We start from the raw sequence: 14,114 nt of genomic DNA, 5'->3' as shown, positions 1-14,114 counted from the left end.
TTTTTTTTTTTTTTTTTTTTTTTTTTTGCCTGATTGTAGCATTTTTGTATGTGGTGAGAATATATAAGATCTCGTCTCTTAGAAGGCATCAAGCACATACTACATTAACTGCAGTCACCATTGTACAGTAGGCCCTAGAACTTACCCACTGTATAACTGAAGGTTTGTACTCTTTGATCAAAGTCCCCCCAGTTTTCCACAACCAAGCCCTGGTAACCATTGCTCTCTAATCACTGTTTCTGTGAATCCAGCTTTTTTAGATTTAACATATAAATGAGATTATGAATTATTTGTCTTTCTATTTCTGGCTTATTTCACTGAACATAATGTCCTCTAGGTTCCTCCATGTTGTTGGAAATAGATTTTTCCTTCTTTTTAAATCCAAATAATATCCCACTGTTTGTATACACTTCATTTTATTTATGCATTCATCTATTGATGGATCCTTAGATTAGTTCCAAATTTTGGCTCTTGTGAATAATGCTTCAGTGAACATGGGAGTGTAGGTATCTCTTAGAGATAGCACACAATCTCATTTCTTTTAAATATTTACCCACTGGTGGGATTGCTAGATCATAGGATAGTTACTACTTTCATATTTTAAATAACTGCCATCTTTTTCCCTATAATGGTAAACCACTTTAGGTTCCCACCTATAATGTGAAAGAATTTTCTCCTCACCTTTACCAACATTTGTGGTATGAATCAGTTAGTCCCAGCCATACTGAAGGAATTGGAATTAAGCTGTATCTTCTGGAATGGGTGGTAGCCACATAAGTTACTTAGAATCTGTATAAGGAAGATTTGTCCCCTGTCTCTCTGTCTGTCTACCTGTCTATTTAGGCATCTATACCAGTATAGACCCATTGATACGTATTTCATACTTTGTCTTATAATCTAGTATTATGCTATTTATGTTTTTGCTTGAATTGTTGCAGCTTTGGCCTTTGGGAATTTTTTCAGTAGACTCCTGAACTGTGACACTGAATTCTCCTTTTGTTTTTGAGTTTCCCTGACTGGCTGGCACTGCAGGATGCCCCAGGCTCATCTTACACTGTCCCTACCACAACCGCAGAATCGATCAGTTTTCTCGTGAGGTCCTTCCACTTCCTTTTCTTAGAGATGCTGTTTAGAAACCAGGGCCGGCCGGCCGGGGTGTTTGTACCCCTGGGCAGCCAGAGCAGACAGTGCGTCTGCATACTCAGGCCTGTGTGTGTGCATGCGTGGGTCTCTCTGTTTCCGGATCTATCTATGTGCATGTTGGACACGAGTTCGTGCAGTCTCTGACTGCAGTCCAGTACCTCAGTGTCCATTCTGCTTCCTCCCAGCTCATTTATAGTCTTTTTGTCTACGGGGAGAAACTTCACTCCCTTTATCTGCAACTTAACACACTCATTTGTTCGGCTCTGCTCCATATGTAAAGTAGTTTCAGAATTGCTAACCTGTACTCCTGTGAGAATGAAACTTAGCAAGCAGAGAACTTTTCTTTGAAGGAGATAATCACATCCTTATAGGAAGTGGCATTTAAGCTGCAGGGTACTGTGACTAGAGCAGCCTTCCCTCGGAGTAAGTCATGCAGAAGTCACGTTACAGAGCCTGGACAGAAATGCGATAGCTCAGGCTACATTTAAGCTGCTGCAACTTGAATTAATCAAGACTCAAACTGGCCTGGTGTGACACTTAACCATTCAGCTGCTTATATTTTATTAAACATTTCCTTGCTGTTTGGTGTTCCTCTAATAATTACATGTGCATAGCAGCCACTGGTGGATGCTCAGGCTATGGCAGTCAGTGGGTCAGGCATGGCTGTTGCCAGGTTCATCTGTTTACATGGGACCGTGCCCCCCATGTCCTGCTTGTCTTTCTCGGTCTCCTTGGCCAGTGAAGACCTTTTCACATCCGTTCATTCTGTTGTCCATAAAGTAGCTTGGACAGTGTGACAGGCATGTGCCAGGTCGGGAATGAAAGTGGCTGTGGTCCTAAGAAGGAGAGAAGTCCAGGAGGGGTGTTGCTGAGTCTCGGATGGTACTGTGGGGTGTGATGCGTGGGATTGGTGAGGAAGCAGAAACCATATTTTCACTTGGTTTGTGGGCCATACTAAGGAATTTAGACTTTGTTCTGGAGGTGGGAAGTGATTGAGTGGTTTGAAGCACAGGGGTAACTCAAAAGGACCTGGCTTGAGGGTGAAGAACTGGGGGACACAAGGCTGGGCAGCCACGGCTGGGCCGATGGGAACTGATGGAGGATTGCAGAGGCCGGGCAGGTCTGGTGATGACCTTGGGGACAAGTAGGACCAGTCCATCTTTGAGATTAACTGTAGCAGGAGCTGAGGTATCTGCAATCCTGAACGCAGAACACACTGGCCAAGCGATCTTGTTACTCGACAGGATAATTTTCATTTTTCTCTCTGTCTTAGTTACTTTTCTTGTTTCTGAGACAAAATACCCGACACCCAAAGCTAGGGGAAAGGTTTATTTTGGCTCAGTCTGTTGAGGTTTCAGTCCATAGTTGGCTGATTCCAAGGCAGGGTGCATGGCAGAGGGGCATCACAGAGGACAAGTGGTCCACCACAGGCAGAAGATAGAAGGCAGAAGGCACCAAGCAAGTGAGCTACAAGCAAAAAAGCCACAGGCTTCTTTCTGTCCCTTGTATCTTATCCAGGTTTAGGGGCTGAGTAGCACTCACATTCTTCACCTGATCTTAGCCAAAAGGCTAAGCGATAGCACTCATATTCTTTTATTTTGGGTACCGGGGATCAAACTCAGGACCTTGCACTTGCTAGGCAGGCAGTGGAACCACTGAGCTAAATCCCCGGCCCCATCACTCACATTCTTAATCCTAGCCTTGCACTATGAATCAGGCCGCACTCCAGATCCAGCCACCTCTGAAAATCCTCACCTTGATCACTTGAGGCTTTGGAGGGGCTCTAGACACAAGGCATCGCACCCTCCCTGCTCTTGGCTTTTGGGAATTTTATGATTTAACATGTAAGAACTTAACCAGTGTTACTTCACGTGGAGTGTTGGGGTGGATCCCTCCTTTTAACCTTGTCTGTCAGTTGGCAAGGCTGTGAGATTTATTATCAGCCTTGCAGCAGGAGGCTTAGTAACCATGCTATGTCACTGAATTCAGATGGAGGATAGACCAACTTCCAATTATTTTCTAAGCCTCAGCCTCCACCCTCCCCAAAATGAAACTGAACAACTCATCTCATCTGAGATTTTTTTCTTGATCTAAGAGACAGCTGGGGCAGACAGAGTACAGAGACAAGTTCATCTGATTTATGAGTCGGTTTTATTTCTTATTCTCCCTAAATAAGCTAAAAGCCGCCAACATTTTTATGCTTTTGCTTGGGTTACTTTGAGTCGTTGAAATAGTTCCTGTTCTATTTGTATTAATTAATCCTCTTTAGAAAATTCTAATTGTTTCGTTAAGAAATACTAATTTTGGTTTTCAAGAATATATTTGGGGCTGAGGATTTAACTCAGTGCTTCTGCCGCCTGCCTCACAAGTGCAAGGTCCCATGTTCGATCCCCAGTACCAAAAACAAAACAAAGAACATATTTAGTAAGGAGGAGAAAAGAGCTGTTTCTGTCAGTCGGTCTTTTGTAATGAAAGATGAGAACGTTCCAGAGATCTGCTCTACAACAATGTGTATAGAGTTAGTAATCCTGTAGTGTACATTTAAAAATTTACTGAGGGAACCATGTGCAATGGTGTATGTCTGTAAGTCCGAGCACACTGGGAATAAGGCAGAAGGATGACAAGTTCCAGCTTAGTCTGAGCAAATTAGCAATTTAGTGAGACTCTGTTTCAAAATTTAAAAAAATTTTTGGTACCAGGGATTGAACTCAGGACCTTGTGCTTGCGAGGCAGGTGACGGTACCACTGAGCTAAATCTCCTGCCCTCTATTTCAAAAGTTTTTAAAAAGGGAGGGGGCAGAGGATGTAGTTTAGTGTGAAGCCTTTGAATCTCCAGTCCCCCGATCCTCACACGAAAAATTGCTAACGGAACACTTGCCTAGTATGCACACAGCCCCGGTTCAGTCCCTACTCCCGCCCTACCTTTTTATTAGACCTTATGCTGTGTATTTTTAATCGTAATTTAAAAAAAACAATATTGAGTAATCAAGTTTGCTCTTTAGTTTTATTATATATTTTAAGAATGAGTTAAGCTATTTAAACTTTAGAATAAGTTTTAAAATAATATTCTACCAGTTCTTTAATTTTCTTTGCTTTGGGTGAATTTTGGGGCATGGACCTAGGGCTACCACTGAGCTACCCTCATAGACCTTTAATATTTAATTTGAAATTATATTGTTTTTTTCTAAATGTTGTGTTCATTTACATCTTCACTTAGATTTCAGTGCTATGAGCCTGTGGCTTCTTTTCAAAAGTGATTATTCATAAGGTCTTTAGTTTTGTTTTTTTGTTTTGTTTTGTTTTAATCTTACTGAGTTTATTGGTACATTTTAGGTATATAGTACAGTCCCATTCATCATTGGGATCTTGTACCTTTACATGACAGATCTTGGTTCTCATTTTTTCCCCATACTCCTGTCCTCCTTTCACCCCCTCCACCCTCTCCTACTTACAAAGACTTTGTTTCCATTTTTTCCTTTTCTCATATTTTTTTCTTGTCAGGTCTTTCTTTAGTTTTTGTTTTGTTTTGGTATCAGAGATCAAACTCAGGACCTTGTGCTTGAGAGGGAGGCGGGGTGCCACTGAGCTAAATTCCCGTCCCCACAGGGCCTTAATTTAAAAAAAAAAAGATTATTCAGAAGATTTCTAAACTGTCAACATTAAGATATTTTCACCTTAGATTTCTATACTGCAGTCTTTTCCTGAACTTTAAGTTCTATGATAACTGCTTTATCACTTATGGAGTTGGTTTGGCTGCTTTAACAGAGTTTAAATAACAGTAGATTACACAAGAAAGAAGCTTATTTCTCTCCTGCATAAAAATCTGAGCTGTCATGCCATTTGGGGAAGGGGAGCCTAGGTGCACTGGTCACCCCATTGTCCCTTAGCGTGCTCCCTTTTTGCATGGTTGCAGAAAGCACAAGGACGTGGAGGGCGAGACTGTTAATGTAGGAGTCGACAGATGCTTCCTGTAAGGGCTCAGGGAGTGAAAATGGAGGCTTTATGAGCCTTGTGTGTTCCAGGGCATGTTGCTTTTGTTTGTTTAAAACACTTTAAAATTGTAAAAAGTATTCTAATCTTTAGCCCTTAAAAATCTAGACCCCAGGCTAGATTCATCACACTTGCTATTATTTTGCCAACAACTGTTTTAAGGGCGTTGCCTACAATATTGCATCCTTTTTCACTTTTAAAATGGGGTCAATAAAAGCATCTATTTCAGAAGGCATCATGAAGATTATAGTGAGATAATATATTCAAATAGTGCCTGGCAAAAAGTAAGTAATGCCCTTAAAACGGTGTGTTATATGGGCCCTGTGCTGGTTTTCTGATTGTCCACCCAGTGCAGAATGGGGAAGGAGAGCTGCAGAGATTTACAGCTTTCTTCACATTTATTCACTCAAATGCTTCGTTACCTTTGCCGTGGAGCATGTCCATGTTTTGGTGTTCTGGGATCAGTGGGACCCCTACAGAGTACAGTTGTCTCCCAGTGTGGGAAGGGGAGCCAGCAATCTGCAGGTGCTCGCTGTCACTTATGTAAAATGGCATAGTGTTTGTGCGGAGCCCACACACATCTCCAGTACTCTTTAGATTATCTCAAGATTACTTACGCTACCTGACACAGTGTAAACGCTATGTAAATAGTTGTATTGTGTAGGAAATGACAAGAAAGTTGGTCTGTCTGTGTTCAGTGCAGATGTCTTTTCTCCTATTTTTGATCTGCGGATGGTTGAATCTGTAGGTGTGGCTCTGCAGATATGCAGGGTGAGTGTTCCTTTCGGAGGGGTAAGAAGCTCCCTCTTCCCTGTCCTTTACCTCATCTGCTGTGGCCAGCTGGGGGGCGTGAACAGCAGAAAGAGCCTTCAGAATGAGGTGCACAGGAGCTCTGCGCGGTGACCCCAGCCCCCAGGGACTGACCTTGCACACCTGTGTCCCAGGTCTCACCTTGGTGAGGTTCACGGCCTTTCACGTCTGTGACTCCAACCTCCTGGGCTTTCTGCTTCCTGCTGCTGCTGAGCGTGTTTGTGTCAGGCCTCAGCTGCCTCTCTGCACTGTGCAGGTTTGCTGATGCTAAAGCCGAGACGCCAGAAGCGAGCCTCTGTCGCACAGCACAGCCCGTGACTGCCAGGGACTGTGCACTTTGCTTCTTGAGTTTGTGTTTCCTGTAACGCTGCACATACTCACTTTAAAAACTTTTACCTCCCCAAATAAACCAGGAGGCTTTTAAGCATAGATCGGGGTGGAAACAGTCCCTTCGCTTTATTTGTAGAGATTTCCCACTTTTGATTAGCTGTTGGTTTGGGTGACTTTTGAGTAGGGGAGGAAAGAGATGCCCCTGGTGGATTTAAATCTCATAGCTTCATGCTTAATTTTGAAAACTTTAAAAGTACAGTACTACAACTCAGAATTGAGCATTTTTGCCACGTTTCTTTCAAGTTTTTTTGCTCTTTTAAGAGGAAGCTAGTTAATTTAGCAGGTATAGCTGAGAGTACTCTTGACTCTATGTGTTTTAGAGTACAAATACACATATCTTAAAACTGCAGCTTGTTTAATGTTTCGAACACTTACCCAGATGATACCTGTTGTCTTCCTGTGGTGCAGCTCACGCTTCTCCACTGCTCATTGTTACGAAGTCTGTTTCTGCACACGCTCATCTTTGTCCTTCCTCTTCACTGTCGCGTATTGTTCCACCCCTGTGCCTGCATCAGACTCCTTTGTTCCCTTGCCCGGCCCTGCGCCGCGTGTATGAGGGCTTCTCATTGAGAAGTACGCGCTCAGGCTTGGAAGATCTATGCCTTTTGATTTTTACTAACTACCGAGTACTTAGTATGACTTCTACTAACCCCTTGTGTACCTAGGTGGTGGTACCCGTTTACCCTCCGGCTGCTGGTGGATGTCAGTGTGTGCTGTGGGAACCCTTCCTGCTGTTTGCACTTTCCTGAGCTGCCTTGGAACGAATGCGACATTAAAGAATGACGCTTATTTGATGGATTAGATTTTCAGCTCTTTGTAGGTGAATATTGGAATAGAGAAGGGTGATAAATTATCTAACCAGAAGTCCCACCAAATATAGTCTCTGCCCCATATTTGACATGAGTTTATATTTCTGCAGGTTTTCTGTGCCCCCCCTCACCCCTAGGCATCATCAGAACACAAAGTTTAAAGGTGCTGAGTCTTTTTTCTGGGGTGAAGGAGATGGGGCAGAGCACGTTACTGTGTCTGGTAAGAGCGCTGCCGACTCTCGGGCCTGTGTGTCATTTCTACTTGGAGTGAATTTATTTTTGGAGCTCTTTTCCCACCTTTTTACCTGAAAATCATTAAAAGGGTTGCAAATGAATTCTGAAATGATTAATGCTAATATGGGGAAGGAAGTGTGACTTCTCAGGTGTGTTTGGTTCAGTACAGTAAGTGGTGAATGAGTGCCTGGCTCTGTGCTTTTGGATTGTGTGGTTCAAACGGACTTTGCCCATGCGGTGTATCTACAATGAGGAGTTTAGTTCCCTAACCGTGTGGCCAATAAATCAGTGATCTCGAGGGTCTGACCTGTCTTTTTTCCCTTACACTTGGTCAAATGCCATTTTTGTTTCTTTATTCCTTAAACAAAAAGTCCAGTCCCTCGTGTTTGTACTTTTCCACCTTTCTTCCAGAAAAGCAAGAGGAAAGGGCACGAATACACCAACATTAAGTATTCCCTAGCGGACCAGGCAAGCGGCGATCAGAGTCCCCTTCCGCCGTGTACGCCAACACCAGCCTGTGCGGAGTAAGTAGCAACGAAGGAATTTCTTTTTACCCAGACCCAGTGCTGTAAAAAGGCTTCATGACAACATCAGCCGCGAGTTTTGCAGCCAGGCCTCTCCCCGGTGCACGTTATCATCATCCAGCGGCAAGGGAGCTGCTCTGGATTGAGCCGATGCCACATCTTCCTTTCCCTACGCTGAAGCCTGGCTCTGTGCTGACTGGGATGGTGGAGAATCGGAGTTCCCTTGTGCAGGGGCGAGGGTTGTTGCAGGGGGCGGTAACATCCCTTGTGATGCTCTGAGACTCTTTGTTCAATAAGGTAAATAAATTAGCTGGTAACCTGTCAGCGCATCCAGTCTGCTGATTTTCCAGCAGTCAGCCAAAATCTGCTTTGGGTCAGCAAACTCCAGTCCCCAGGCCAAATTGAAAAACAGAACAAAACTTCAAAGAGCGATAGGTGACGGCAATCATGTATGGTCTGCAGAGCCTAAACTGATTCCTTCCTGAAAAACTTTTGTCAACTCCTTGTTTAAACTGAAACACTGTAGGAAAACATTTGTTAAATTGATCATGCGAATAGCAGTTTTAAGTTATTATCTTTCTATGTATTCTAAAGGCACCTTTTTGTGTAACATTTACTTTTTATTTTCCCCTAAGAGTCTTGTCTCTATTTGCTCCTGATGTGGATTTTTAAAGCCCTCCTGACTTTAATATTGTATCTAAATGTTTCAGAGAACAGATAAAGGCTTGTATTTACCTTGGCTTTCTGTTTGCATTGAAATGAGATTATGCAGCAGAAGCCTTCTCTCCTCCAAGTTGCCCCTTCCTTCTGCCTGCTTTTTCTGTCCCAGTGGGCTGACTGGGAAAGTTGATATTTTAAATTGCTATCTGCAGTAATTTTGTTGGCAACGGAGCCAGAGCACCAGAAAGCCTTCCTCTCATGCCGAGGGACAGAGTGGGCTGGCCTAAGACAGGCTCTCTGCTTCTGCTGTCCCAAAGCCCCCGTCGGGCTGGCACCCACAGCTCAGGGTTCCTGTCAGCTGGGATCACTGTGATCAGCCCTCCATACCTAGCAGAAACCTGGGCTCCTTGTTAAAACTCAACAGCGTAGGTGATAAAATGCCTGTTGCCTTTCACAGGACCGGGCTGAGGCTGATTGATCACTGCTCAGCTGCTCCCTGACTTTCCTGCCTCAGTGCTCTCGCCTGTACCCAGCCCTCTGCTGGCAGCGATGAGGGCTCCCTTCTGTGTGTAATGTCCCACCCCTCGGCAGTGCCTTGGTGCCTCCTGCAGGGCCCCCCCTAGTCCTGCCCACCTGGAATATAGCCTGCTTCTCCCACACCTCCGCCTGCCCCCGGCCCCTTTCCATGTCACTGTGATAGTGCTGTACATCTGTGTCTTACATCCTTCCGACAGCGCCGGCTCCTGGGGGCAGGAAGGGACTCACAGGAGGTAGTGTGTGCTGTGTGAATGTCGTGTAAGCTGGCGCTTCCCTTTTCCTTTCTGTGCAGAATGAGAGAAGACAGTGCCCGGGTCTATGAGAACGTGGGCTTGATGCAACAGCAGAAGAGCTTCAGATGAGAAGTCCTGCCGCGACTTCAGCACTGAGACAGGTATGCCAGTGCCACTGCTCCCTCGGTGGCCTGTCTATATAATTTCCATCCTTTAAAAGCAGGCAAGTCATTTGTGAACATCCCTGAAAGATGTGCCACAATTGAGTTTTGCAACCCAGCCCCCTTTCTCATCACCCTGTACTTCTTTCTTCAAGTCGATTTAGTTTACAGGTTCATTAAGCATTAAAATGACATACACAATTCACTGTGCCCTTGGATGGGAGAATTAACCCTGTGAGGAGAAAGGTAGTAGTACTCAGTCCAGGAATCAGCTGATTATGGTGGCAAAGCGCGGGTGTCACCTTTCCTGCAGTTTTCATGAGGTCTGCTTTACCTGGTTGTGCCAGACGATCTGTCGGCATCTGGGAGCACAGGGACACTGTTCCAGGTGGTGGGGCTCAGGATACCCGAGTTCTCTTCCCAAGTGGCTATGAGACTTGGCGTGCCGGCCTCTGCCTGAGTCAGCTCTGCATCTCTGCCAGCTGGGGTGCAAGTATGTGATATGTGTCTTAATGATGAATGAGGATTGTATGGTGTCTTTATTTCATATTGAAATTTCCATCTCTATAGCTGCATGTTTAAAAACTTCAAATCAGTGGGGTGTGGTTGCACATACTCATCCTAGCACTGGGGTGCTGAGGCAAGAAGATTGCAAGTTTGAGCCCAGCCTCGGGAACTTAGTGACTTAGGGAGACTGTATCTCAAAAGACAAGGGATGGGAGCTGAGGATGAAGCCTAGTGTATAGGCCCTTGGTTTGGTCCCTGGTACCCCAAACCCAGAAACTTCAAATGTATCTTTTTTTTTGTTTGTTTGTTTGTTTCCAGGGATTGAACTCGGGTCCTTGCGCTTGCAAGGCAGGCCACCAAACCGCTGAGCTAAATCCCCAGCCTCCTTCAAATGTATCTTTAAATAGTCCAGAGCTGTGAGTATGGCTCAGTGGTAGAGTGCTTGCCTAAGGGTGCAAAGCCCTGGGTTCAATTCTCAGCACCACACTTACACACATAAACAACTGAACGCTCTACCAAGCTTTTTAGATCATTCTCCTTAAAAATTCTAACTTACTTCTTCCCCAGATGTGGACTTTCACCTTTTCCCCCAAAAATATGAAGAACAGATGTGCAAGGGAGCTTATGTGAAGAATGAATTTGGACATGGAAGACTCACACTGTGGCTGACTACCTTTTGATAAGCAAAATTTGAAACCATTGAAAGACCATTGTATTCCAGTTCAGCATTTCCTCAGATAAGAAGAAATCATCTCTACAATGTAGAAAATGTTACATTTTATAGAGCTTTGTTTTAAATTGAAGCAGTCAAACTGTGCTCTGTATTTTATAGATTATGGGGATTCAAATTCTAGTTATGAAAATGTCTTTTTTCTTTGAATAACCTTAACCATTTTAAAGTTTTTTTTGTTGGGATGATAGGGGCACTTGAAGCAAGAAATGATTTGGAAAAATTAAATAACAACATCCTTGAGAAGTGAGAATGATTTCATTTATCATCGCTTATTGTCTTAATCTGTTTTGTGTTGCCTAACAGAACATAGAGAGCATAATTTATAATGAACAGATTTATTTCTTACAGTTCTAGAGGCTTAAAGCCCAAGGTCAAGGGGCCATGTCTCATGAGGGCCTCTAGCTCCACCATAACTTGTCCGAAAGCATCACGGGGAGAAGACAGCTTGAGGGCTCGCTTTATAGCACCCCCGAGAAGATGTGGACCCATTCTTGTGGCCGAGCCCTCCACCTAGTCTCCCGTGACAGCTCCCACTTCTCAGCACTGTGGCATTGGGGTTTCTTCTCAAATGTGCGTACTTTGGGGACACATTTAACCACGGCATTTAGCAGTAGACAGTTCACTTTGGTGGCTTCCTTTTTTGGGGTGCTGAATGATCACGAGGCCAGTGTCTCATGACTGCCTGCCTTTGTATTGCCATTCTGCCATTGCAAAGTCACGGGGAATAAATCAGAGAGATGGCTGAAGCAGGATAACAGGTGTGTTTTCTTAGCAGATGACCACCTGCCACTCAGCTGTTGAGAGAGGGTTGTGATGGGAAACAGGTGCCTTGCTTTCTTTGCATTTCAGTAATTGTCTTGTGTTTAGACAACGGGCATCTGGATGGCCAAGGTCTTGGTTTTCCAGGGCTGCTGACCTCCGCCCCCATTCATTGTTCTTCTGTCTTGGCGCGTGGTCATTCGTGTGTCTGACAGGTTGGCTGAGACGCAGGTGGCTGGAGTCCTTAGGGTCCCTCCTCCATGTGGTCTCTGCATCACCTGCCAGGTGAGCGTGAAGACTTTTACATGGCAGAGGTGCCCAGGCCCTCTTCAGACATAAGCCTAGGCCTGCCGTAGCCCCCTCCTATGGCTCATAATCAGTGACACAAAGCTCATGAAGAAGGTGTGCAGTGGAGGTGAAGTTCATGGGGCCAGAGGTCTGACGGGCAGCCACAGCCCATGCCATGGAAACAGCTCTGGTGAGCGCGAGCAGAGGCAGCTGTGACCGTGGGAAGCTGAAGCTGTTCGCAGTAACTGGTCGAAGCTGCGTGTCAGATGAGAAATGGACAGAGGGCCTTCCAGAAGCTTCTGAGCCAGCTCGGAGAGGGCTGAACCTACTTCCTGAACTATCACTCGGGGAAACTGGTCTGGAAGGGATGGTGTTGTGTAAGGAAGGGGGACGGCATTTGAAAGCGGAGCAATCCCATCCATCTTTGCGGCCCCTGCAGCCCTTGGCCAGGGTGATGCTTTCTCGACGCCCCTGGTTCAGTCAGGCCTTGCCCGCATGCACAGTCAGCACAGTGAGGAGCAGTTGGAATCAGGCCTCTTGTCAGATTGAATGAGCCCATTTTTTTGGAACCAGTAGGTTCTACCTTAAGTGCCTTCTCTGAAGACATCCCCCTTTGCTTCCTGTTCAGTCATAATTCAGTGAGAATATTTCGATGAAAACTTTATGGGCTGGCTTTGTAATGATAGTAATGCGCCCTGTGTCCTTACTCAGATCCTTCTTGGTGTGGCTCCTGATGAAGGACTAGTCCCCACCTTCCACTCTCTGGAAAGCCAGAATAGCTGGGGGCGTGCAGTGACTGCCTTTGTCATAGATAAAATGTGTGATTCCCACATGCAGGAAGGCACAATTGTTTCAGAGCACAAGTGTGGCCTCAAGGTGCCACCTTACTAGGGGAGGTAATGACTCCTGTCTTCTTGTCAAGCCTACAAAGGAAGAGACTCCAGTTCAGTATTTGCAGCCAGGCTCTTGCATCCTGTTCTTTTTACTGCGTTGTCACATTGAATCATTTTTGATTTTGTGGTTATGCTTTGACTCTGGACTTCAGGGGCAAAGTCTTTCACCAGCATAGAGGGTTTAATTGTACAAAGAAATCTGCTGTATTCACATCTCTCCCTGGAGCTGGAGATCGGTGGTTTTTGCACTCAGGATGGAAATACCTGATCTTGGCAAGCTTTTTACAGCACGTTGATTTCACTTCGGTTTCCCTCCACAGGGTCAGCAGACCATCCCATTGTTAAAGATACTAATGCCAGGACCAGATTCACAAGAGTGTCCAGGTTGCTCGGTCTGTCTTGTGGTAAAGGTGGTGGTGGGTTTTCAGGTGTGGTTGCTCTGTGTGTGGAAGAATCAGGCAGTGGGGCTGGGAAGATGGGGATAGCTCAAGATGTGCGGCTGAAGAAAGAATGGAAATGAAAGTTCCAAAGAGATGGTTCATGAGGATGTCAGAGGGCCCAGGGCCCAAGCAGTCAGTAGGAGGTGAATCCGGTTACCTGGAAAACAGGTGTGCTTGGTACCCATGTGGAGTCTACTCCAGGTTGTTGGTGGGTATTAAATGTGCACAGTATCCCATAGCTGGCTATTTTATAATTAAAAACCTAGGGTTTTTATATTTGGGGTGAAGAAATTATCTGGCATATGGTATTGGGGTGTTTTTTTCAAAGCCAGATTTCAAGAGTCTTACTAGCTTTTTTGTTCTTTGTTTTTAAAAGGCCCCTCGTGTCCAGTGTGTGGGCCTCATTGCAATTAATGACTTTTCCAACATGGCTAAATGGGGTGGGAAACTGTATAGGACTTCTCTTGATATCCTTGCCTTCTTTACAGAGCCTAGCTGCTTTATAACAGTCAAGCAAATGGTCAAGATTATTTTTTAGGGATTATTTTACTGGGGATTTTAAGAGCTAACACGACATCCGGGGTCAGGGGAATATGGAAAGGGACGCGGCTGTGAGGCATTGTGTGGTAGAGTAGTCACCGTCCAGGGACGCTGAGACCGGAGATAAATGTAAGCCCACTGCAGGCCCTGTCTTCTGTGGGTGGGCAGGGCAGTAAAGCGTAACATAGCGAGCACGTGAGCCTCCCTGGTTGGAAGATGTCTTTCTTAGGGTCTGTTAGCCCTTAATTTTGTTGAAGTCTTTTTCCCTCTTCCTCTTGAAAAATAAGTTCTCAAACATAGTTATTGTATCTTCCATCACTAAAAAGCTTATTCCTTTGTTCACTATGGGCAATTCACACAAGGCACAAATATCAAACAGTTGGTTTTAGTGTGTCATATAACTTTGCTGTCTATCAAACTAATTTTTACAAGTTTTCATCCTAAACCTCAAATCATGTAAGTA

General features: G+C 44.9%; 1 protein-coding gene across 1 annotated transcript in view; it reads left to right on the top strand.

Moving 5' to 3' along the window:
• Ptpn11 (protein tyrosine phosphatase non-receptor type 11) overlaps nucleotides 1-12,721 on the top strand; it is a 72,942-nt gene extending 60,221 nt beyond the window's left edge. Inside the window, exons 15-17 of the mRNA XM_010604560.2 lie at nucleotides 7,788-7,900; nucleotides 9,390-9,491; nucleotides 10,566-12,721. Coding sequence (XP_010602862.1) covers nucleotides 7,788-7,900; nucleotides 9,390-9,459 — 183 coding nt within the window. The 3' untranslated portion in view covers nucleotides 9,460-9,491; nucleotides 10,566-12,721. The remainder of the gene's footprint in view (nucleotides 1-7,787; nucleotides 7,901-9,389; nucleotides 9,492-10,565) is intronic.
• Nucleotides 12,722-14,114: the final 1,393 nt, after the last annotated feature.

Source organism: Fukomys damarensis, unplaced genomic scaffold (genome assembly GCF_012274545.1).
Source record: "Fukomys damarensis isolate Sample0158 unplaced genomic scaffold, DMR_v1.0_HiC HiC_scaffold_12, whole genome shotgun sequence".
Classification (NCBI taxonomy): domain Eukaryota; kingdom Metazoa; phylum Chordata; class Mammalia; order Rodentia; family Bathyergidae; genus Fukomys; species Fukomys damarensis.
The sequence above is the reverse complement of the archived record's forward strand: the minus strand, read 5'-3'. Positions and strand labels throughout refer to the sequence as shown.